Consider the following 26,529-nt stretch of genomic DNA (forward strand, 5'->3'; position numbering starts at 1 on the left):
TTTTCAGAAGGCGTGCGGTCAAGATATCTACGGACCGTTGGATCTGTTTTGATCTGGGTCGTTAGTTTGAAAGGGTGGGGGCTATAAATAGAGGCCCCCCTTGGGCCCTATCTTCCTCCACACCATCCTTTGGATTCTGAGGTCGCATATTTCACCTAGTCTACTTGAGTTCTTCAGTCTACTTCATTTCGTCTTACTCTGGTGAGTCCCAATCGCCGTCAACCATGTCTGGGTACCCAGGCCATACCTATCACAAGGGCAATAGCCAGGATGATGATGCCCCCTCGAGCTCGGGAGGAGCCTGGGAGCATATCCTAGAGGCTCGGGAAGCCTCTAGCGATATGGCATCTACTTCTAGGGGAAGGGAGCCTGATACCTTTGGCCCTTCCTTAATGACAGTGGAGAGACTTTGGTCTCTGATCCGCTACTTTCGTCTCCCTAGGGACCTGGTTTACAGCCTCCCTACTGGAAACTTCCCCTGGGAGCATGGTCCCAACGATATAGTGATCTTGCAAGAACAGTTCGAGGCTGGCTTGCGTCTCCCCCTACACCCCTTGATAGTGGAGGTGCTAAATCATTTCAATGTCACTATTGACCAGCTTCATCCCAACGCTGTTCGGAACATGGTTGGGACTATATCCCTGTGTCACGAGTACTGTCTTCCTTTCTATCTTGATATTTTTGTTTCCATCATTTGTATAAAGAATGTTGCTCCTGGGGTTCCTCCAGAGAGGCGCTTTTATTACCTCTCCCACCGTCGCGGCTATAAGCTCTTATACGAGCTACCGAATAAGATTCTTGCTTGGAAGCGGGACTACTTTGTGGTCCGTAACCCCGAGGGGTGGCCCTTTCCCACTACTTGGAGGGGTGCTATCCACGACCCCAGGGCCGAGCTGGACCCTGAGACTCGGAAAACGATGCTATCTTGGGCGTCGGTAGGCTTCCATTACTCAGACTACTTAGCCGAGGAGAAGCTCGTGCAGGCAGGCTTGAGCCCGGGTAGGTCGGTATTTTAGGTCGCGTAGTGCCTTGTGACTTGTGTACACATGCGTTTTGTTTATTATTGGACTAACACCTTGTGATCTTGTCGCAGCCATCATGTCTAGTGCTGATTCGCACCACCTTCTCTCGGGAAGCCAGAGACGCCAAGTGAAGAGGACGCGCCCCGACCGAACCCCGCCTTTGGGAAATAGTGAGTTCAGGTCTGCCGAGTCGGTCCTGCCCTCTCCTTCGCCCGAGGTTCCGATGCCCCCTCCTGAGGGGACTAGTGGGACTAACCTTGGGGGAAGCGAGCTCCCACAGCCAGGGGAGGTATCCTTCAACCCCCTTCAGCCCCGTCCTTACCCCCGATTCCCAGTGGAAAACTGGGATGGTGTAAATGATTATCTGGTAGCTCGCCGGAGGAGTCAAACTATCCATGCCATGGCTCTCCAGACGTACATTCACTGCGTCGATGCCCTCAACCAGCGTGCAACTAACTAGAAAGCTCCAGGTTGAGCTCGACTGAATCCGGGGCGAGCTCCATCACACCCGCAAGGGGAGCGAGTCTCAGGAGATGGTTGTCCATGACCAGGAAGCTCAAATTGCTCGGCTTACTGAAGAGAGCGCACGCTATAGGTAGGAATCATCGAGGATGGTGGGGGAGAGGGAGCTTCTCATGCAACAGGTGCGGGACTTGGAGTCCACTCTTCTGAACTAGACCCGAAACATTGATCAGATGGTGGAGGCTGAGTGAGAGAAAGCGGTCTGTGATTTTAAAGACTCCCATGAATTTCATGACCTCCAGGTGGAGTATGGTTTGGGTTTGTACCGCTTAGGGTTTAAGCTTTGCCGGTGGCTGGTTCGGAAGAAGTTCTCTAGGTTCAACCTCAACGACATTACTATGAAGGGTCTGTCTCCTGAGACGGCGGTCCAATCGGATGAAGAGGAGCCTAATTCTCTGGAGGATGGGGAGGCGAATTTTTGAGGTGGCGTTTCTCTGGGCTTATGTGGCTTCCGGGTGCTATAAACCCGATCTTTCACAAGTTTTCATTTGGGCGGTTGTGCCCTATGATGATGAAACTTTTCCCGAGCTGTTTAGCTCAGTTACTGCACTTGTCATTTTTCTTTCTTTCTTTCTTTTTTCAATGAAAGTTTCTTCCTTTGTCTGAGTATGATGGACTCCCTTTATTTTTACTAAAGCAATCTCATCATTTGAGTTGTTAAAGTTACATATTTGAAGTAGGGCTCTTCAGTAGGCATGATCCCGATTCATCACATTTAAGGCCTATATGTTATATCACAGAGTGATTACAACGTGTCTCCGAGCTAAGCGTTGGTTGGCTATTTCTCAGTTCGACCAACGTATCGGGATGAGCTATGCTTCACAGGGTTTAAACCCGAGCTACTTACGCTTTTAATATTTCATATCTTGCCTTCACCACTAAAGTGTCTTTTGTTCGCGTCGAGGCCTTTGTTAGCTCGGTGTCTTGGCCCTTAGGCTTTGGGAGGGACTTGTAGTCCGCTCCTGGATTTTTCCCAGGCCGAAGTAGCAACTGCGGTCTTCTTGTGCCAAGGTCATGTTATCTCAGTATTCTGGCCCTTAGGCTTTGGGAGGGACTTGTAGTCCGCTCTTGGATTTCTCTCAGGCTGAAGTGGCAACTGGGGTCTTCTTGTGCCGAGGTCATGCTAGCTCGATATTCTGGCCCTTAGGCTTTGGAAGGGACGCGTGGTCCGCTTGATTTTTACAGGTAATATTGCCATAGGTTGATAATATTCCATGCTCGAGGTACTTGTTTCCCTTCGAGGGTCTCGAGCTCATATGTTCCTTCCCCGAGCACTCATTTCACTCGGTAAGGAACTTTCCAGTTGGACCCGAGCTTGCCAGCACCGGGCTCAGGTACCATAACTTTACAATGGGCTAGGCCGCCAACACAGAGGTTTCGCCTCTTGACCCTGGCGTTATAGTACCGAGCTACTCTCTGCTGGTAGGTTGCGGTCCTAATGTACGCGAGGTCCCTTACTTCATTGAGTAGGTCGAGGTTGGTACGTAGCTCATCTTCGTTTGTTTGATCACTGTATGCTTCTAGGCGCAACGTAGGTACTTCGATCTCTGCGGGAATCACTGCTTTAGTGTCGTATGTGAGATTGAAGGGTGTTTCTCCTGTGGCGGTCTTCTCCGTGGTTCGGTAGGCCCATAGGACACTGGGTAGTTCATCTGCCCACAATCCTTTAGCTCGGTCTAGTCATGCCTTTAGTCCGCGGAGGATGGCTATGTTCGTGACTTCTGCCTGACCGTTTGCTTGAGGGGGCGCGACTGAAGTAAAGTTCTATTGGATCCCCATATCTCGCCACCAATCTTGAAATTTGATGTCCTTGAACTGTTTGCCATTGTCGGAAATCAATACTCGAGGTAGTCCGAAGCGGCATACGATGCTCTTCCAAAAGAAATTTTGGACATTTCGGGTTGTGATCGTCACGAGGGGCTCGACTTCTACCCACTTGGTAAAATAGTCCACCGCCACTACTAAGAACTTTGAAGCGTTTTCCACAAACGACGTCAAATGATGTAGCGCGATCCGGGCACTCCTAGCTGGATGCTGACTGGCTCCTTGCTGGCAACGAACGACACCTGAGAAGATGAAAGGAAGGATTCCCGGGGATTTACCTGGTGGCAATACTCCGATGCTTAAGTTAGTACTGTATACGGGAAGTAAAGGGTAAAATGAAGGCTAAGAGTGGAGGTCGCACAGTCTTTCTATACTCAAGAGATTGGAGGTTTCAAGAAGAAGTTTCTCCTCTGCCTTGAGGGCTTTTATAGGGTGCTCCTTAGGAGCTCGGACATAACCGCCACTGGGTCTCCTGCCATAGCCGTTACCTGCCAGGGCTGTGCAGGTGGCCGTTTTGACGTACTCCTTACCCGGGCGAGTGACATGTCTCCAAAGTGACAAGCACGCATCCGCCTACTGAGAGACATGGGCGTAGACTGTTGAAAGGATAGGGACTGCGCCGTCAGTAAGGGATATGGTGCAGTTTGATTGGTACGACCTGTCAGATAGAAGCTTCCTGTGGAATGCTCGTGCGACCCACTCGCGAGTTACTTTGCAGCAAGGTCGGAATACTTTAGGAGTACCCTTAGTAGAATTAGTCCTTGGCATGACTTATCTGCTTGGGAGTTCGGGCGAGCTGGTTTTCTTAGCTTGCGAGCTGAAGTTGCCTCGGAATATCCCTTTGGGGGTAGCTCGGGGAACCCGGAACTTGCGTCGTGGTGAGCTGCTTTATGGGCCCGTTACTTAGCTATTCCGGGCCACAGTGTTGAACTGTCGCTTACGTCGGGTCAGTGCCCATGCGTCACCGTTTCATAGATCAGGTCAAATCATCCTTCATCAGTACTAGACTCTCCTCCATTGTAGAAAGGAAAACAAAAAATTTATCAAATAGAGAAAACATTAGTAGAGAGAGAGAGAAATTGGTCGGGAATAAAGAATCAGCAACCGAATGGGATATAACTCTATAAGCTTGGTTTTACTTTGGTAACGGATCTAAGGTTAAACCTACAAAACAATGGAATTATTGGCATTTATTTCCAAAAAAGTCAAGGAATAAATGAGCTTATAGACGTCAAACGACTAACTTTTCCTTTTTCCGGTCGGGATGCCTGTTGTAGAGAAAACGACAGCTCCTCCTATTGTTGCTATGTGTGGATGGTTGTTAGAGTTTAATATATGTTTGGCACCGATACTACAGATACCGTTGATGTGTGGGTTGGAAGCACTATTTTTTCCAATGTAGTGCTGATGTGTCACCATTTTCTGGAGCAATAATATGCCAAATAGACGCTTAGGTGGCCCACAATACACCAGATCACGCCAACTTTCAGCCAACTTAGCTAACACGTTGGCGTCAGGTAAGATTAATGCTATTGTCCTACCCATTCCTAAACCCGTCTATGTATCCTTGATTCCAAGTCCGTCCCAAACCCGTCTAACTTTTCCTCTCAATTTCCTAAATTCGTCCACGTCCCAAACCCGTTAAACCTATCACGACCCATCCCACCTGGTAAACCCCTTGAACAAAGGGTTTTTTCTAAAAAAAAGTTCCTTAATGCTTATAATGTGGCTTAAACCCAAATCAATTATTAATGATAGCACTAAATCTCTTAACATTAGTTTAAACCACTAAACCATCTTGCCTTTTATATTATTTAATGAAATAAAATAGATTTTATTAACTTTTGTATTCATGGAAACAATCAATACATATATAAATTAACAATTCCAACTAAAAATTAAAAGAAATAATATTTAAAATTAGCATTTTATAACTAAATGAAATAACGATCTATCAAATCTAAATTTACATCAAATGCTAAAAAATTATGTAAGTAAAATATTAATAATAAAATAATTATCTTAGTAACTAAACCCATCCCAAACCAATAAGGTTTTAATCTAAAATACGTTCCAAACCTGTTCCAAACCCTATAACATTTTGATAAACAGCTCGTAAGGTTGGGACGGGTTCCCTGGTCCTAAACCAAATAATGGTTCAAATGCGAATAAACGCCCACGGCTAATTGACGTGGCATCGTTTAGAAACGCCCACGATACCAAACAGTCCCGAGTCTATCCCATGTCCGTACAGTTGGGAATTGGAGAAGGCTTGTCAGCCAAGCTTTTCGATTTCCACAAAATACATTTCCAATCGTAATTAATTGCTTGATGGCCAAGTTTTCCATTTCCACAATTATTCCTATGATAGTGGATTGGTCGTACCGTATCCCATACAAAAAAAAAAAGTACTTGTTTAGCTCTCACACATTTGACGGAGCACTCATGTCACGGTCTGAGACAGGCTTAGCCTGCCAAGCGACCCCCCCGTGACACTCTGGCACTCAGCTGAGAGTTCTTAACAACGAAGAAAGACAAAGCCACAATTATTAGAGAATAGAGATAGATCAAGTAATAAATCTATCGACAAAGTTAGGTGGGACCCGGTTTTAAATCACTTTAGAAGCCAAATGGCATCATCAATGATTTAGGATGTGGGGCCACGTGTCCGACCACGAAAATGGTGGGTCCCAATTCAAACCTATGACAAACTACGCTACCAGTGCCACCGGCGCATGTTAGACACAGAAAAAGCCATAAACCCGAACCGTGGGTCTTTTTTGGACCGAACCGGTAACCGGAACCGAACCGAAATCAGTCGGTTAACCGGTTGACCGATTCGGTTATTGACGGTTCGGTTTGTCGGTGTTTCGGTTTTTTGACTTTATAATATTTATTATATAAATATATAATAAAAATAATAAATATATATAAATATTATATTTTAAATAATATATAATATATAATATATTATAAATATATATTTATATATAATGCATATTTATTAATTTATAATATATAAAATACATATAATATATATAATATACATAAATATATACGAAAATATGTATACTGGTTGGTTCGGTTAATCACTGGTTTTTTAAATTGGTTAACCAAAATCGAACCGATACCTTCGATTTTTTAAAATCACCGAACCGAAACCAAACAGACCGGTTCGGTTTATCGGATTTTTTTGCTCACCCCATCATTTTCTGATTTTCGTGACTTGAGACGACTCGGAAGTTCGGCCTAGTTGACTAGAAAATCGGCTAAAAAAAAAGCAGAAGGAAAGTTGAAAGTAACCGATCCAGGAAATTTTCTTGGTCCCGTATAATCAGCTTAAATCCTAAAATCGTGGGACATGGGGCCACGTTACAACGATCCCAATCCAACAGTTATCAAGCGATAGGCCTGTAGATTTGTCATAGACCACTGCTCAAATCTGTAATGTCTCAGACCAAAGCCTTCAATCCAGTTGTTATGAAGGAGTCTGTATAGTTTCATTGGAATGCTTGCTTGTATTGCATTATTCGGTCTCTGAAGTGTGAATATCTTCATATCTTACTCGTACAGTCGTACGCATACTGGCAGTATTGTGCTATATATATATGGACTAAAAGTGACACTCAGTTTTGAAGCCCGATTTCTATCGAAGCTTGCAAGTTGCAACCATGGATTATGAACTTCCTCCCATGAAGTTTTGAACTATTCAGATAGTGGGTGTTGCTGTGACGAGTAAGAGTCTGCTTGCTTGATAGAAATATTTGAACTTAAAGGTTAGATGTTTGTTTTTTATGTTCTTTTGATGAGTAACTTTCTTTCTTATGATGTGTTATAAGTGTGGTTTGTCGTTGAAGTGTTTAGTATGATCGTTGGTGGGTGACGGTACTTTCTTGTTCTTTTCGTTCCTGTGAAATGAACCACTATGATTGGATAGAGTCTTGATTCTTCAAGTGGGTGATGAGTGGAGTCTTGATTCATGTAGTTTAGTTCCTTCAGAATATTAGGGGTTGTATGTTTAAGGGCATCTCGTTTTGATGGGAAAGAGTGGAAAGAAGATTTGATGTTTCCGATTTGATGTTTATAGCTTGAATTTAATTTGTGGTGTTGAATGGTTTGCTGCAATTATTCCATTTGTTTAACAGTACTTTTTTAGCCCATTTCTTTAACGATTCCTTATCACCCAATCCCTGTAATATATGTTGATGTATCATAGATCTAGACTTTTTATTTTCTTTATTTTATTATGTCTTTGTGCTGAATTATGTGATACAAGAGTTGATATCATCTAAATTTTCATGAATACTCAATGATCGTACTCCATCTAATATCAAGCTTGTTACAGGGATTCTTCCCTGTGTTTCATTCATCTGCTGTGAGATGGACAAAGTATGTTGCAGTGATCTGATTTTGTTAGCTTCTTCTGCATGACATTATTGCTAAAATATAACAGGAGTTCATAAGAGTATCAAGTAAAAGGCCATGGCATTTGTGGCATGGGCCTGGCTTCAACACCCGTCTTCACCACTTTACACAATAAAACACTGATTTGCTTCTCTATCTGGGAGAAAAGGGGAGAGAGCATTTTTGTCCATAAACTCATAAAATATCTACATAAGCACCAAATTAATGATTGACTTTGTAAGTTACTGTCATGGCTAGAAAATATCAAGGAGAACACTATTTCCTCTTGCATTCAGAAACCAGAACGAAGCAATCTTTAAGGCAGTTGCAGTATATATTTCTCACAGTTCTCCTGATTATTGATGGATTTTTTTAATAAATTTTCTGTGCAGAACTGTTCCAAGATCAAAGAGAATTTTTTATTTCATGTTTCATATTCACTATTGGATTTAATCCACTGGAGCACAATATGCTAGGGGTGAGCAAAAAAAAAAAAAAAACCGAAAAACCGAACCGGTCAGTTTGTTTTTGGTTCGGTGTTTTTAAAAAATGAAGGTACTGGTTCAGTTTTGGTTAACCAATATAGAAAACCGGCAGTTAACCCAATCGACCGGTATACATATATTTCTATATATTATATATATTTATGTATATTATATATTTTTATATATTATAAATTAATAAATATGCATTATATTTATAAATATATATTTATAATATATGATATATAATTTTTATTTAAAATATAATATTTTATATATATTTATATTTTTTATTATATATTTATATATATTTTTACAATATGTATTGTAAAAATTAAAAAACCAAAAAAACTGACAAATCGAACCGACGGTTAACCGAACCGGTCAACCGGTTAACTGATAGGCTTTGGTTCGGTTTCGGTTACCGGTTTTCCAAAAACCGGTAGTACCGGTTTGACTACAAAAGAAGGCCCACGGTTCGGTTAACATTTTTCTGTTTGCATCCTCTGATCATCACTTGATATATAATTTTGTGTGTGTGTGTGTGTGCTTACTAGAAGTTGGGATCCATTGATTAGATGTCATAAACATAACACAATTTTGAAGATTTTGCAATATCATTTTCCAAAATTACTTCTTATGTTAGGTGTTTTTTTTGACAGTGAATTTTGAGCAGAATGCAGTAGATTCTTTTTGTTCTGCTTTTTCTTTTCTCATTTTGTGCTATGGCAATGATTACAAGATTAATGAAGCCAGGGCTTTTACAATACTGTCTAATGTTAAGATCTTGGTTACCAAATGTTTATTTGTTTTTATTACTTTTATATTCTATTGTTGTTTCTATTTTGGATAATGTAAATAACATAATAATTGTTTATAAGATTGTCTTAATGTTTTTCAATTTATGATTGAATTCATTGGCTTACATACTTTTTAACAATTAGAAGATTAACAATTTTGTATATTCTTATATTTTTGTTAGCTCAAATTGATTAGGACTTTTGTTTTGTATTGTTTTGCAGGTTAGAGATATTGGTTAATCTTGCTTCTAAGCATCTGTCGTGCCTGCTGTATATAAGTTTTATCTTAATGTATATATGAACTAGAAAGTCATGTATTGTCTATCAAATATGGTGAATATTTTATTTAATTTTATAAAATAATGATAATTGTGATATGGGGCTTTTATATAGGTTAGGCTGACCTTGCTACCTAACCCTGCAAATTTTAATTTCCTTACCCTCTTTGTAAAACTCCAGAGTGATCCCTGTTAACAACTGTACAATACTTATGTGGTATTATTCATGGAATTGCAGTTTTATTTGCTCAATGGGTAAGACAATTCATCTATCTGGATTCCCTGCAAATGTGACTGCAGAAGCAGTCAAGGAGTTTTTAGAGAGATATACAGGAGATGGAACTGTTTATGCACTCAAAGTTAGGCATCACAAGAATAAGGGACATGCAAGATTTGCTTTTGTTATTGTCCAATTCACAACATCTGGAAGTTCTGATGTAATAACCTCCTTGGTTAATCGGCGCCTATGCTATGGGACTCATTATCTGAAGGTTAGGGACGTAGAGCGTGATATCGTAGCGAAGCCAAGGATGTCACTGCTTAGTTTGGAGCATACAACTTTACATTTTGGCTGCCAGGTTTCACCTGAAAAATTTTCTGTTCTTTGGAAAGGGGCTGATGTTGCAGTGAGATTTGAGTTTGGCTTGCGAAAGTTGCACTTCTTTCTGTCCCAATTTCCTATTGATTACAAGCTCGGACTTTCTTATGAAAATATTTGGCAAATCCAGCTGCGTCATCCACGTGGTCAAAATAAGAAGTTTCTCTTGATTCAGGTAACATATCTTGAGAAATTAGTTTATGATAGACTCCCACTTATTGATTGTTGGAGAAATAAATCATAAATCTGTATTTTCTTTGACAATGACTTTGTCTATTGGATCACTGAATAAGTCGTTGCTAGTGGTGACCATAGGCCTACTTGAAGATAAAACCTCCTTATAAAAAAATCAAAACCTATTGCTCTATCTCTGCATATTAGTCTACCCCATCGAATTTTCTTTTCTTATTAGGTGTTTAGTCTTAACCAATGTTTTAAAACACAGAGGCGTGATGCGAGGCGTTCCACTACCTAGAGGTGTAAGGCGTAGTTTAGAACGTAAGAGGCGTAAGCCTCCCAAACACAAGGAGGCGTAAGCCTCCTTAAGAGGAGGGGGGTTAAGAGGAAGAAGGAAAAGGAAGGGGAGGAGGAAGAAGAGGAAGGGGGGATCTCGTTTTTTCTTTATTTTTAATAAAAATATTTTATATTAAGAAGACTAAAGATGCACAACATTAGTTGAAAGGGGGGGTATTGTCTTTTCCCTTATCTTTTCTTCCCTTCCCTTTCATTTCCTTTTTTATTTTTCCTTTTCTTTCTTTCTCTTTCTTTCCCTTCCCTTTCTTTTCTTTTCCTTCCATTTCCTATTTTCTTTTTTCCTTTTCTTTCAGTCTTTTTATATGTGGTGTGCATGAGGTGTACGCCTTTAGCATGCCTCATGAAAAAAGCACATGAGGCGTGTGCCTCTTGCACTTGAGCCATGCGCCTCTTGCACCTGAGGGCGTTCTGGGAGTGCCTAGCCTAGAGGCGCGCCTCCAGGTGTATGCCTCCCACACCTTTTAAAACACTGGTCTTAACTTGATATTAATGGTATCAAACAAAAATAAGAAAACTCTCATCTAATAAATAGATTAACCACTTTGGTTGGCTTAATTTTCTAGTTGATTATGACAATTTTCTTATATAAACTTCATGGTGTTACTCATCCATGCATTATGCTTTGCACTTTGAAGTTAGTTGGATGTGATTTAGCATGACACCTGAGTTGTCTTGATAAAGATGCCTTGTGCCAGATGCATTTGGTTCTAGATCTATAGTCTAGAAGTGGTTAAGAATGCATTTGAAATGTGAGTAGGTGTTTGACAATAGGAGTTACATGGGTTGTACTTAAGAGTCAAGGAAGGTGGACTTTTTAGCTGAATAGGTTGGAAAGCTATGGATATAGTTGTGAATCCTGCCTGTATAAATCTGAAAAATAAAGCAAAAAAGGAAGCAGATGGAAGAGAAAAGAAGAAAGGGAAAGAAGAAGAGAGTTTATTGAACTTCTCTCCAGCCCTCGAAAATATATTTTATTCTTTGATTATAATGTGAATACAATTACATGAATACCCTTGGTAGGGCGATCTTCACAATAAAGGTAATAATAAAAATGAAACAAGCCCATAACTAAGGCCCACTAACAAACATAAGTCATAAACAATGCTTTAAATAAAAGAAAGGAACTATGACCCATTTGGCTCATCATCTCTACACTCCCCCTCGAGTTCAGCATTGATATCAATCATGCTCAACTTGCTTAGGTAGTGTTATAACCTTGTCTTTTTTTCTTGATAAATGATGAAATTTAATTAGACCATAAAAAAGGTTTGAGAATGAAAGTTCATACAACCTTGTCTTACGGATACCCTTGGTTGGTCAAAACATCTACTAACTGTTATTTGAGGCAATGAAAGAAAGGCACACTTCTCTTGATGCCACTCTTTTGTTTGTCTAGTTAATGTTTTTTGTTCTGTCATGCTGAATTTGGTTGTGAAAAATGTTAGGGTAAATTACAAAGACCCCCCTGTACTATGGGGTCTATGACAAAGACCCCCCTATACTTTATTTTGCAACAAAGATCTCCTTGTACTATGATCGTGAGACAAAGACCCCCTTCCATTAGCTTTCCTTTGAAAATCCAACATTGCAATATTTTTTAATCCCCATAGTACCCTTGTAATTAAGGACAGTTGGGAGAAAAACACTGTTCATCTTCCCCAACCTTACGATCGTGTTCCTTCACATTTCTCTCTCTCTTATCTCTCTCCCTCTCTCTCTCTCTCTCTCTCTCCCGATTTCTCTTCTTCCCCTTCCCCTTTCTCTTCTCTTTCATTAACGACTAGGTTGCTTTCAACAACAACAACCCAATTCCAGGACCATGAGCAAGAAGGCGATTCTCTTGCGTTCCCCTAGTCAAAATTCAAGGTCTATTTCTTCGATCCAAGGATCGTGAGGAACCTGATCTCGACTTCGGTGAGGCAAGCACTCGAGCAACCGTTGAATTACGCGAGGAATTACCTCGCTGACATTCTCGAGCCTTGCATTCATCGGGTTATATATCTGGATTCTGATGTTGTGGTGGTTAATGATGTTTCGAAGCTATGGACTACAAACCTTGGCTCTAGAATAGTTGGGGCATTGGAGTATAGCCATGCCAACTTCACCAAGTATTTCACAGAGAGCTTTTGGTCCCACAGGCGGTTTTTCGGCACGTTTGTGGGTAGAAAACCATGCTATTTCAACACAAGTATCATGGTCATGGATCTAGCGAAGTGGAGGTATGGATACACAAAGAGGATTGAACGGTGGATGGAGATCCAAAAAGGAGCCGAATTTTCCAGCTAGGATCGCTGCCACCGTTTCTGCTGGTTTTCGCTGGACACGTGGCATCGATCGAGCATAGATGGAACCAATATGACCTTTCGCGATCTCCACCGAGGTCCCGTCAGCCTCTTGCACTGGAGCGGAAACAGTAAGCCTTGGCTCCGGCTAGACTCCAAACGGCCATGCCCTCTCGGCGCACTCTGGGCCCCATACGACCTATATGGACCTTCACTGTGACAGCAAATCACTACCTCAACTTTAGTCGCAGTCGTAGGAGAATCACCTTCTTGCTCATGATTCTGGAATTGGGCTATTGCTGTTAAAAGTAGCTTGGGCGTTAATGAAAGAGAAGAGAAAGAGGAAGGGGAAGAAGAGAAATAAGGGGAGAGAGAGAGGGAGAGAGAAAAATGTGAAGGAATCTAAGGTACCATTACTGTTTGTGTATCATGAGGTCAGGGAAGTTTTTTTTTTTTTTTTTTTTTTTTTTGCTTCAGAAAATTGCTTAATTACTTAGAAAACTTTGAATATAAAGTGGTGGGTTCGAAACCCATTCATCTTCAATGTTCGACCCATAGCACCATGCAGCCATGGCATGAGCTAATCCATTAAATTGTCTCTTAACATGAGAGAAAGAAACATAATGTAAACCCGATACTATTTGTCAGGCATCCAAAAGAAGATGTTCAGGGAAGATGAGCAGTGTTTTTCTCCCAATTGTCCTTATTACAAGGGTAGTATGGGGATTAAAAAATATTGCAACCGCGAATTTCAATGGAAAGCTAACGGAAGGGGGTCTTTGTTTCACAGTCATAGTACATGGGGGCCTTTGTTGCAAAATAAAGTATAGGGGGTCTTTGTCACAGACCCCATAGTATAGGGGGGTCTTTGCCAATAGGTGTAGAGGTAGGCTTGGCACCAAGTTTCCCAATCTCAATAAGAAGATCTAACACATACTTCCGTTAGGAGATGAAGATACCATTTTAGACCTGGCAATTTCAAATCCTAAGAAATATCTCAACTCCATTGAATCCTTAATTTCAAATTCTGAATTAAGGAAGCTCTTGTGTGCTTAAGCTTCCTCTACATCATTGCCTGTAACCACAATATCATCAACATAAACAATAAAGAAGGTAGCTTGAGTACCTCTCCTCTTAACAAATAGGGTATGGTTAGACTCTGTCTGAGTGTAGCCAAACTCAACAAGTGTAGCCCGGTGTTTGTCAGACCAAGCTCGAGGTGATTAATTGAGGCCATAAAGGGGTTTCTTTAATTTGCACACCTTTCCCTACATTTCCTTCCCACATATGCTAGGAGAAAGCGACTTATAGATCTCTTCCGTTAAGCCCCCATTTAAGAAGGCACTGTTAACATCAAATTGATATAATAGTTAGTTATAAATCATTGCCAAGGACAACAAAACTCTCCCTGAAGTCATCTTGGCAATTGGGGAGGTCTCCATATAATCAACATGATACTTGATGGTGAACACCCATTTACATCTCATTGGTTCCTTCCCAATAGGAAAATTTACTATATCCCAGGTATTATTTTTGTGAAGTGCTTCTATTTCAATTCTCATAGCCTCCTTTTATTCTGGCTTGGACAAGGCGTCTGCAACCGACTTGGGTATCGGTTGAGAGGAGATAGAGGCTAGGTTGGAATAGTATGATGGTGACAACAGGCTGTATCAAAGGTGTTTTGAGATATAGTGAGTTGTACATTTTCTCTTGGCTTTTTTCACAACAATAGGTAGGTCAAGATCTAGGAAGGAGGGTATTGGAGTAGGTGGTAAAGGACATGCCCTCTCTTCAGGAATTGGGAGTGCTGGAGGCTCAATATAGATGGGGGGACAACCTGTCCATGTTGTAGCCCTTGCCTTCGGTACCACCTCTGAACAATAGGATGAGTAGTGAAAATTGGAGGACTAGTAGGTGGTTGAGGAGTAGGAATAGAAGAACTGGAAGACGAGGAAGACTCTACTAAAGGAACAAAGGGTGCTGTAAAGGATTCAACATCGGAGTCAACAGGGTATGGTAGAGGAAGTGGAGCAGCAAACAACTCAATAAAGGTGGCAAGTGCCACTAGTAGGACTAAAACAACACTAATCTTTTTGTGTGGAGGCATATCCTAAGAAAATACACTTTCGAGCCTTGGGTTCAAATTTATGTCTTTGAGAGCTGGGAATATGGACATAAAATGTGCAGCCAAAGACACAAAGGAATAGGAAAAACATTACCATTTAAGGAACAAAACAGTAAAGGAATATTTGAACCCCAAGACTCGAGAAGACATGCGGTTAATAAGATAGTAGCTGCCATGACTGCATTACCCCAAAATCTCATTGGAACATGGGAGGCAAAAAGGATTCTCCTAGCTACTTTAACAACATGTCAGTCCTTTCTCTTCGCCGCTCCATTTTGCTTTGGAGTATGAGCACAAGAACTTTGACGCACAACTCCAAATCTCTCAAAATACAAAAGTCTTTCTCAAAATATTCCTTAACATATTGAAATATTTTGATCTGGGTATCAAACTGGGTAAACACAAATTCATGGAATTGTTTCACAAGCTCTGGCACTTAATTACGAGATTGCACAAGGTAAAGCTAGGTATAATGAGAAAAGTCATCAATAAATAGAATAAAGTACTATTCATAAAAAAAATAGAATGAAGTACTTAATAACCACCCTTGAAAGGTAAATGATATGGCCCTCACACATTAGAGTGAATAATATAAAAAGGAACTATAGATCTTTTATTACTTGTCAGATAAAAATTCCTACAATGCTTTGGCAACTCACATGACTCAAAATGTAGACTTGACAACTTAGTCTCTTTAAATAAAGCTAAAAACAAAAGACTCAATGATTTAATACCAATAAACCAGACGATAATGACATAACATAATATGATTAAATGACTTTGATTAGAACCATAGGCTTCTCTTTGAGGTGATACTTGACTTTACTCGGGCATATCCTACAAGTATATCCCATTTGCCTCATGGCCACTCCCAATCACCTTTTGAGATTTCATGTCCTGAAAAACACAATTAGAAGGGAAAAAGTTAAATTACAGTTCAAGGATTTTGTCAAATTACTAACTGAAAGCATATTAGTGTTAAACTTAGGAACATAAAGAATTGAAGATAAGGTGAGGATATTTGAAGCTTTGATGTCTCCCTTGCCAAGGAGGGGAGCAAGAGAGCCATTAACAAGAGGGATATTCTCTCGACCATATAAGAGTTGGTAAGTAGAAAATAAATGGGACATATTGGTCATATGGTTAGAGGCACTGGAATCAATTATCCAAGGAATCCTACAATTACTTGAGATAGAAGCACGATTCACAATGGCATGAATATCTAAATGAGCATAAGCTAAAGAAGAACCAGTTCTTGAGGAAGTAGTAGTCACGGTGGTAGATTCTAAGTGGATGATAAGTTGGCCATACTTCTCATACTCTACTTTGGTGGTTGCAAGCTGGTTCCCCATTGATTTTTCATCATTGGACCCTTGCTAAAACCTTAGAAGTCATTGGCATTGCCACCTTTCCTATTCCTATTCTTCTTACCATTATTATTGTTTAGTCCCAAGAAATACTTTGATGTTCCTAGGTCTTTGGTTTGAAAATGTTGTTGTAGGAATTGCTTCAGTTCATTAATGCCATGTGCATCACTGCTAGTAAGAACAACGTCATCAACATAAACTTCCATGATGATCTTCTAGAGGAGATATCCCTACTGAACATAGAGTAATCAACATTGCGTTGTTTCAAACCAAAGTCTTGCACCATACTACTGAATTTTCCAAACCATTCTTGTGGGCACTATTTTATCCCATAATAGCCTTTCTAAACCTACATACCTTACCAAACTCTCCCTAAGTAACATACCTAGGAGGTTGCTCCACATTCAGCTTCTCCTAAAGATCATCATGGAGGAAGGCATTCTTGACATCAAGTTGAAGCAAGGCCAATCAAAATGAGCAACTAGAGAGATGAGAACCCGTACAAAGCCAAATTTAGCCACAAGTGAAAAGGTCTTAGAATAATTCACCCCATATGCCTGTATATATCCTTTTGTAATATGACGAGCTTTGTACCTATCAATTCTTTCAGTTCTAAGTCTTTGGGTAATTGAGTTTACTATATGTCTGGTTCCTCAAACTTGTTTTTGTCCATGTCTCCACCCTCCACATCTTAGACTGTTACTTTGGCTGACAAGTCTTCTTCCTCCATTATTTGTACCCGTATTGTATCTCTTGGTTTTGACCATAGTCTACATTGTTTTCTATGTACCTTAGTTTCCCTTTAGTCTCTTATATGTTAGTAAACTTGCTAAATCTCTTCATTGCTTAGCTACTTTTCCCATATTATTGTGTGGTTTAGGATCTCAAAATGGGGAAGACGACTGGTGGCAGTCTCTTATTGTGTATTAACTATAATAGTCGATTACCTTAATGAGCACTTTGGCTCTAGGTCTGTTCATGGGCCAGGTTGGGTCGGGTTCAGGCTGGGCTTTGTCTATGTATTAATAGAATACATTCAGGCCTGATCATTGGGCCTAGGTCTTGAGCCTGAGCCTGGCCCTCATATAAAGCCCGAAGCCCGAGCCCAGTTTGAAAACAAAGAAAAAATATCGTATATATATTTTTTATTAAATAAAATATGTTTTTTATTTAATATATATTATCAAGCCCTAAACTCGGGCCTAAAATTATGTCCAAGCCCGACTTAGAACGAACCGTGTTGGGCTGGTCCATTGGGCTACTCGGCCCATGAACAGGTCTAGTTGGCTTTGATACCGTGTGCTCCGACTTGAAAGGAAAGAAAAGGGAGAAAAGAAGAAGAGATAGGAAGAAAGGGAGGAGAAGTCAAGAGAAACCCAATCAATTCTCTTGACAACCGATCCTTTATATACTTCTATTAAATACTGTCAAAATTACAATTGGTCGGTTGTTAACAATACCGATTGACTAACAATAGTACAAACAATAGGAAAAAGAACAAAACTACCCCTGTTGACTAACTTTAATAGGAATGAAGTGAGATGTAGTATAGAATTCAAGTGGCTATTTGTTGGTGATTATAGGACAACTTTGGTGGCTATGGAGATGCCAAAAACCCATTTGGACCCTGTAACGAGATTTGACCAATACAATGCAGAGATGGAACCAATCGCTGCTGAAGGTGGTGATACTACTCGTTCAAATGGGATTGTAGAGCTACTATAGCAGTGGCAATTGACCAGTGGAGGAGGGGTGGTGGGTCTCTCCAGTATTACTATTGGCAGCTTTGGCATAGCGGTTATAGAGGAAGGGGAAGGAAGAGGAGAAGAGGAAGAAATTGAAAGGAGGAAGAGGAGAGAGAGAGAGAGAGAGAGAGAGAGAGAGATGCCATTGCCGCCAGTTCGGGTTCTCAATCAATGGAGATGAGCCATAGATTTTTGAATTAGGTTAAATTGAAAATTTAGGGAAGTTTAATAGGTCTGGTATTTTTGTAATTTTCTTGATGTCTTGGACATCTATTTGTAAAAAAAATATCTGGAGATATTTTACATTTGCACAAGAACTACTAAGCTCATATGTTATGTCATGCTAGGAATTCATAATAAATTCAAATTCAAAAAACCAAGTACCTCGTTGTATTGACAATTTGAGCTCTGGTAGTGCATGCAATTACCTTTCCTTAAACATGTTTTTTGTTCTAAGAATAACTTAATTGCTTCTAATAGAAGATTGTTGGCTTCATTACTTATCAAAAATCGATTTCTAACATCATTTCTTATTGTTCACAGATGTCTGGTGTTCCTAGGATTTTCAAGAAAGTTAAAATTTCTTTGGAAAATATGTTTGAAGACCCTCTTTTAAACTATTTTAGAGAACCAGATGATCAATGGGATAGAACAACTGATTTCACTCCCTTATGCTGCATTGGACAATCGTCTGCCTTGTGTTTGGAGCTTCCATACAGCTATGTGCTTCCAAATATCCGTGAATACTTTGCCTATTATAAAGAAGATGAAGGTCCATTCATCTTGGAGAGTGGTGCGCCATTCTCCCGCCGTTTAAGTTTAGTCCCCATTGTTGGTGCAAGCCAAGGATCTGACATTCCATATGAAATTCTGTTTAAGGTTTGTTCCTTGGTTCAGAATGGTTGCCTTTCAGGGCCAACACTCGATGCCGCATTTTTTAGGTTAGTTGATCCTAATTTCATATCCATTGACTATATAGAAAATGCCTTGGAAAAGTTGTATCACTTAAAAGAATGCTGCTATGAGCCTGTGAATTGGTTAACCAAACAGTATAGGGCATACTGTACACTAAAGCGTCCTCCTAAGCTGCCCTTCATCTCATTGGATGATGGTTTGGTATATGTTCGAAGGATTCAGATAACTCCCTGTAAAGTTTATTTTTCTGGTCCTGAGGTTATTGTTTCCAATCGTGTGCTGCGTGAGTATTCCAGATATATTGATAATTTTATCCGTATCTCTTTTGTTGATGAGGATTTGGATAAAATTCATTCAACCGATATATCTCCACGTACATCATTTGCAAATGAAAAGGGGCATACAGAAATCTATGACAGGATACTTTCTACCTTGAAAAATGGCATAGTTATTGGTGATAAAAAGTTCGATTTTCTTGCCTTCTCACCAAGTCAGTTACGCGACAATTCAGCATGGATGTTTGCATCAAGTAATGGGTATACTGCAGCGAGTATTCGACAGTGGATGGGTGATTTCTCTAAGATAAGAAATGTAGCAAAATATGCAGCCAGATTAGGACAATCATTCAGCTCTTCCAGGGAAACTTTGAATGTTTATGAGCATGAAACTGAAATCATTGATGATATAAAGGTTGAACGGAGAGGAATAGAATACATTTTTTCAGATGGAATTGGGAAAATTTCAGCTGATTTTGCAAAACAAGTGGCAAAAAAGTGTGGCTTAAAGGGTTCCTTTCCATCTGCATTCCAAATCAGATATGGTGGCTACAAAGGTGTTGTTGCTGTGGATCCAACATCTACGAAGAAATTGTCCCTAAGAAGGAGCATGTCTAAATATGAATCACGAAACACAAAACTAGATGTATTGTCATGGAGCAAGTATCAGCCTTGTTTTCTCAATCGCCAGATAATAACGCTTTTGTCTACCTTAGGGGTCAGGGATAGTATTTTTGAAATGAAGCAAAAAGAAGCTATAGATCAGCTGGATGCTATTTTAACAGACTCACTTAAGGCACAAAAAGCACTTGAGATTATGTCTCCGGGAGAGAACACCAATATTCTCAAAGAAATGTTGTTGTGTGGTTATGAGCCCAATGCTGAACCATTCCTTTCAATGATGCTGCAAACATTTCGGGCTTCAAAACTGTTGGATCTGAGGACCAAGACAAGGATATTTGTTCCAAATGGAAGATCACTGCTAGGATGCCTAGATGAAACTAGAACTTTGAAATATGGGGAAGTATTTGTGCAAGTTTCTAGCATAGGACGCAGACAGTTTCATGAAAATTCCCTCTTTGTATTTAGTGGAAATGAACCAGAGCAGCATAAATTTATTGTAGAGGGAAAGATAATTGTTGCTAAAAATCCTTGTCTGCATCCTGGTGATGTGCGTCTTTTGCAAGCTGTCAATGTCCCAGCTTTGCATCATATGGTGGATTGTGTTGTGTTTCCACAAGAAGGAAAAAGGTGAGACATTTTGATGACCTGCTGATGGGTTCTGGAATGCTTGATCCTAGTGTGATGCTTCAAGTGCTTTAGATGATTTTTACAAGAAGTTCCATTTCTGTTCTTATGGCAGTATTGGTAGCTTGGGTGTTTTTGTCAGTTGATTTACTAGCATTTAATTCTTGGCATAAATTCAACACATAATTTAGCTTTCCCAGCAGTTAATGGGCTTTTGTTGATTGTTTCTATTATTTTTTCCTTAGGGTCAGTTTGGAAAGAGTACAAATATAAATATGTACAGTGCAAATACATACAAAATAATACAAAATATAAGGTTTTGCGCTCTACATGTTTGTATTTGTACTCCTTCCAAACTGGCTCAGTTTGGATAGAGTACACGTACAAATATGTACAGTGCAAATACATACAAAAATAATACAAAAAACAATGTTTTGCACTCTACATATTTGTATTTGTACTCCTTCCAAACTGAACCTTATATTTTCCTCTCCATCCTTTTTTGGTGTAGGAAGCCTCTTCTACAGTTGTTCCTTTCTCTTCTTTCAAAAAAAAAAAAACCTTCCTTTTATAAAACAAAACATGCTAATATTATTTGAATTTTGATTATAGATCCCATCCAAATGAGTGCTCTGGAAGTGATTTAGATGGAGATGTTTACTTCGTCTGCTGGGACCCTGATCTTATTCCACCTCGCCAAATCCAACCAATGGAATATCTTCCAGAACCAAGTGTTAATTTAGACCATGATGTTACGAATGAGGTATTAATATTCCTTAACATGATAGGCTGTTAGAATTACTGGACTCGACATTTTCAATTTACTATTCATTCATTGATACTTGTTTACTGGATTTGAGCTGAAGAAGTTCTGAAAGTCTAATCCATTTTTTCCCTCTTTCCTTTCTCTGCTCATCTTTCTCATCTTTCTCCCCTCTTTCTTGTGCCACTCAAGTAGTCTACTAGCACTCAAAATTTAGCGGAGGATGTTCAGGAAATACATTCTTACAGAGTTTATGAACCATGAATGTCCTCTTTTTATAGTAGAATTTATCCTTCATAGTATTTTCTTATATGTTCCATATTTATTTGGAAAAAGGAAAATGATTTTGTGATGTTGTTTTGAAGAATGCCTATAATGGATGGTATGCAAATTATTTGATTTGTGTGGAAACAGAAAAATGGAAAAAAACATCAAGAGAAAACGATTGATGTGATGTGAAAGAAGAAGAGAGAAAAGAAGGAAGAATAATGGAGACGCTAAAAGTTCTAGCAGCCACTCCCTTCAACTATATCCATATTAACTATTAATAATGTTTACAATGTCCATTATACCCATGGCCACCCAATCAATAAAAGAAAAAGCAATAATAAAAGATAAAAAACAAATAAAAGAAACTAATCACAGTCTGTTGATTGAAACTCAACATTATCCCTCGAGTTGGGTATACCTAACTTGCTTAGTTCATGTCATCTGTTAATTGAAACTTAACACTACCCCACAAGTTGGGTATACCCAACTTACTTAGATCATGTTCTTGTTCTTGCCATTTGTTACTTGCATTATGGTCCATTTGGTTGCCGAGAAACAGTGGGATGAGAAGGGATGGGATGGGAAAGGATGGGATGAGGAAGGAGAATTTATTCTCATTTTTGGTATCCTGTGTTTGTTTGCTGAGACCTATTATCCTACAAAATCTGCTTCCAGTGTTTGGTTGATGAGAAAACTTTGTAGGAAGAGGTAGACGCCAGAAGTCAGATTTAGAGCTCAGATGTGAAAATGAACGGGAATGGCTGTTGATATGGAAGAACAACGCCTCTAACGGTAGATTTACCATTTTTCTGTGATGGAAACTGGTCTGGAAGACCAGGGATGGTGGTAGACGAAGAGGTAGACGCTGGATCTGGAAGAGGTAGATGCAAAAAAACCGCCAGATCCGAGTTCATTTTAACGTTTAGTACTAATAACACTGCCAGATCTGGAAGAGGTAGACACCAGAAGCCAGATTTGGAGCTCATGCATTAAAATGAACGGAAATGGCTGTTGACATAGAAGAACGATGCCTCTAACAGTAGATCTACCATTTTTCTGTGAATGGAAACTAGTCTGGAAGACCAGGGATGGTGGTAGACGAAGGTGAGATTTGAAGGGGGATTCATTCAATGAAAGAAGACAAATATGGTACAAAAATGGGTGGAAATCGCGGGAGGATGCCAAATCTGAGCTTACCTTTTGATAAAATCAGCGGAGGTGGTGCCGGTGAGATGACCATTGGACGGTGTTTGAGAAGAAGACGACGCTCTCTGGGTTATTGGCTCGACAAAATTTTCTCACAAAGGCCTCTATTTTCCTTTCTCAGCGGGGTGTCACCATTTTGGTGTGACCCCATGTATTGGTTTTCGGAAACCCTGTCCCAAGTCTTTCTCTTCCCATCCCAGTTTTTCTTTCAAAACATACAATAGGAAAATCGAATATTCTTCAAAGATTCTTCCCTCTTCCCATCCCTTTCTTGGCAACCAAACATACCATTAGGGATTGGTTTTTCTCTTTATTTGGGTGTAGGTGGAATCTTCCATCCACTTTGCCAAAAGCTTGTTTGCCCCTACAACCTTTGTTTGGCCAAAGAAAAGGGGAAAGATTTTGTGGAGATGCACTAGGGCTGCAATTATTTGGACAATATGGGAAGAAAGAAATACAAGAAATTTCTAGGAGGGCAGAAGGATGCAATTGAGTGCATTACCGCCAAGATGGCTCATTGGGTAAAATCATTGGAGAGCTTTTCACCTTTTCCGATATATATGATATGATTAGAATGTGGAGGGAAATAGCGGAGGCTTCCTCAAAAAAGAGTTAGATATGTATAAGCTGGACACCACCAGAGAAAGGGTTACTAAAGCTTAATTTTGATGGAAGTAGCATGGAGAATCTAGGCCCTTCAGAAATGGGAGGTATTTTCAAGGACAAGGAAGGTTATATAGTGGTAATGTTTTCTGGACTGATTGGTAAAGGAGATTCTTTAAGGGCTGAGATTATGGGTGTCATGGAAGGTGGATAGAGAGCAAGATGAATATGATAATTTATCATGGAAGGAGACTCAAGACTGGTAAATGAGTGGTTTTAAGAGCGAGAGGATGCTCTGTGGTCAGAAACCAAATAAAGAAATTCAGATGGCTGATCAGAGATATGGAAGTGAGGCTTCAATTGATACAAAGCAAACAGTATGGCTAGTTCTTTAGAAAAACAGGGGGTGGGAATACATGTAATTTTTTGGACACAATTGTAAGAAAAAGAGAGTTGAGAGATAAGAGGTTTTTATATCTCCTAATGTTTATGTATATATGTACACTAATTCTTCTTTAAACAACAGAACATTTAGTTTTTGCATTGCTCATTTACTTCTTAGCATATTTGTAATTATTTAAATACATTGTAGTTATTTTATGGAAAATGTTATCTGTTTGACATTATAGACAGTTGCATCGTGGCGATCATTTACAGATGGGCCTGGAAACCAAACTTGGCCCTCATCTTCTGGTCTTGGGCCTAGGTTTTCTGTCGACTCACATATTGGGTACGAGTGCTTGGTTAAGGTTAACTATCTATATATAGATGAAAGCAAAGCTATAGTTTCACAACTAGTCGATATAGGACCTTGATTGATTTTGAAAAGTGAAAACTAGAGCTTTATAGATGAATGGAAGTTGGGCGACCATATTGATGTTGTTTTAATGTCATAAGCCCAAAACCTAGCCCGACCCGGCCTGGCTTGGGCCCATACAACATTTTTATTCATATAATATTCTACCTTATATAATATAAAACCTTATAAATATTTAAATTTTTTAGTATAATGTCATAGGCCTAAAGATCGACCTGCCGCTTATGTTTTAGGCCTGAAGTACAGCCAGGATGGGCTCAGGCCTGGGCTATTACCTTTATCATAGGTGCTAAGCTTGGGATGGGCCCAGCCCATCCTATGATCACCCTTACAATTTTACCATCCTCTAGCATTGAAACCTGCTTCTTGGACCTTGATATATTTACATTACATGTTAAAGAAGAACTTTCAAAAGGTGCTTGCATGAATGCTTTGTATAAAACAACCAAAAAAAAAAGTTATTTCTTTCCATTACTTCATTTTATAGGTTATGCATTTGTTTCTCTGGTGCAGGAAATAGAGGAATATTTCACAAATTACATAGTCAATGAAAGCCTAGGGATCATTGCAAACGCACACACCGCCTTTGCTGATAAGGAGCCAAAGAAGGCTGAAAGTGATGCATGTCTACAGCTTGCAAAGCTTTTCTCAATCGCTGTTGACTTCCCAAAGACCGGTGTACCTGCTGAAATACCTCAACATCTGTATGTGAAGGAATATCCGGATTTCATGGAAAAACTAGATAAACCTACCTATGTATCAGAGCGGGTGATTGGCAAGCTCTTCAGAGTAGTTAAAGACATTGCGCCTCAAACATGGTCTATAAGATCCTTCACACAGGAGGTGGCAAGACGAGCTAATGACCCTGATATGGAGGTTGATGGGTTTGAAGATTATTTAAGTGATGCTTATTATTACAAAGGTGAGTATGATTCCAAGTTGGGGAACCTGATGGACTACTATGGGATCAAAACCGAGGCAGAGATCCTTAGTGGAAATATAATGAAGTTGTCCAAGCCCTTCACAAAAAAACGGGATGTTGAAGCAATCAGCTTGGCAGTTAGGTCTTTGAGGAAGGAGGCAAGAGCTTGGTTTAATGAGAAATCTGGGCCAGGCCCCGACGCAGATGATGTATATGCAAAAGCATCAGCTTGGTATCATGTGACCTATCATCCAGACTACTGGGGATGCTACAACGAGGGACTGAAGCGGGATCATTTTCTCAGCTTTCCATGGTGTGTCTATGACAAACTGATTCACATTAAGCGAGAAAAAGCTAGCATCAAAAGGATTAGGATTATCGATGAGTCATCACTTGGGCTCCAATTCAGGCGAAGTCTGAGGTTGAATTAAGTATGTATATATTGTCTTTTTTTTTTGTCTCGTCTGCTTATTAGATTTGTTGGCTAAAACATCTACTGATGGTGGCTCAGTTTCAGTTGGTAGGTTCTCTGTGCGGAGAAGTGGGATTAAATCTTGCTGCCACCAAGGGTTTCGGGGATGGGTTGTGTAGCTCCATGAAGCTTTTAGGTTTGTTGGCTAAAACAATTTAGATATGTAAATGATTGCTGATGACGGAGAAAGCTAAATATAACTGTAAGCTTGTAACTATTTACAGTTGCTGATATTGGTAAGTTTCGTTTTGAATTGATCAGAAGTGAATATCTTGCTTATCATTTGTTGGGGAAGATGGGGTCACTGTAACTTAGGAGGAGATGCTCTGAGGCGCGTCTGAAGACACCGTCTTTAGAACGTTATTTGCCCCCACTCAGTTTTATTGAGTTTGCTGTTGGGTTACAGGCAAATTCGTTTCCAGGATAGAACAGAGCCTTGGGTGATAATCTGTAACCAGCAAAGTTGAAGAGTCTCCAAAGAAACCTTCTGTGAGACTGTAGCAGACCGGACTGAGAGAGAGAGATAGTGAATTTCGAAATTGTGTGTTTTGGAGTCTGATTCATGCTCCTTAAATAATTTGTGAAGAGGTATGAGGAAAAGGTAGGTGCTGGTTTAGAGAAGGCACCTTGAACAGTCACAATTTCAACCATTGTGACTGTTTAAAAAGTTGTTAACAGTTGGTGACTGTTAACTTTGAATTGTACCTTTTGATCACACCCGATCGAATCGTTACTGTTGATCTCATCAACGGTGATCAACGGTCATCAATGCACCAAAACCAGAGCCGCCCATTGTGAGCCACGCGAATTGCGAGCAAAGTGCGCCTCTAAAGCGCTTCATTGCGCCACACACACACGCACACGCGTGCGCGCGTGTTGCATGGTACTGAATCCCCATACTCTCCTCTACTAATTCTAAGGAGTGCAAATCAGCTCCTATTGAAATACTGAAAACAAACCTTGTAATTATCCAATGTGGGACAAGTTCAAAATTGGGTTTTTTTTTTTTGTAAGAGAAAAACTGATTTTCCAACCAAGTGTGTAGGTGCAATTTC

At 39.9% G+C, this 26,529-nt stretch overlaps 1 protein-coding gene and 1 pseudogene across 7 annotated transcripts; both read left to right on the forward strand.

Annotated features, from left to right (window-relative positions):
* Nucleotides 1–6,730: 6,730 nt before the first annotated feature.
* On the forward strand, nucleotides 6,731–25,737 carry LOC148863979 (putative RNA-dependent RNA polymerase 1). 7 transcript variants are annotated; one of them, XM_088980631.1, is made up of 7 exons: nucleotides 6,915–7,103; nucleotides 9,277–9,345; nucleotides 9,571–10,105; nucleotides 18,527–20,424; nucleotides 21,034–21,184; nucleotides 24,594–25,433; nucleotides 25,520–25,737. In XM_088980631.1, the coding sequence occupies exons 3-6, from the start codon at nucleotides 9,584–9,586 to the stop codon at nucleotides 25,431–25,433; spliced, it is 3,411 nt and encodes a 1,136-aa protein (XP_088836757.1). In that variant the 5' UTR covers nucleotides 6,915–7,103; nucleotides 9,277–9,345; nucleotides 9,571–9,583; the 3' UTR covers nucleotides 25,520–25,737. The 7 variants fall into 7 exon arrangements, with proteins under 7 accessions (XP_088836760.1, XP_088836755.1, XP_088836761.1 ...); XM_088980632.1 differs by having other exon boundaries at nucleotides 7,038–7,144; XM_088980634.1 differs by lacking the exon at nucleotides 9,277–9,345 and having other exon boundaries at nucleotides 6,731–7,144; nucleotides 25,514–25,737.
* On the forward strand, nucleotides 11,468–12,966 carry LOC148863980 (putative galacturonosyltransferase-like 6 pseudogene; annotated as a pseudogene).
* Nucleotides 25,738–26,529: the final 792 nt, after the last annotated feature.

Source organism: Nelumbo lutea, chromosome 3, assembly GCF_056320005.1.
Source record: "Nelumbo lutea isolate HS-2025 chromosome 3, American lotus-T2T, whole genome shotgun sequence".
Taxonomy (NCBI): domain Eukaryota; kingdom Viridiplantae; phylum Streptophyta; class Magnoliopsida; order Proteales; family Nelumbonaceae; genus Nelumbo; species Nelumbo lutea.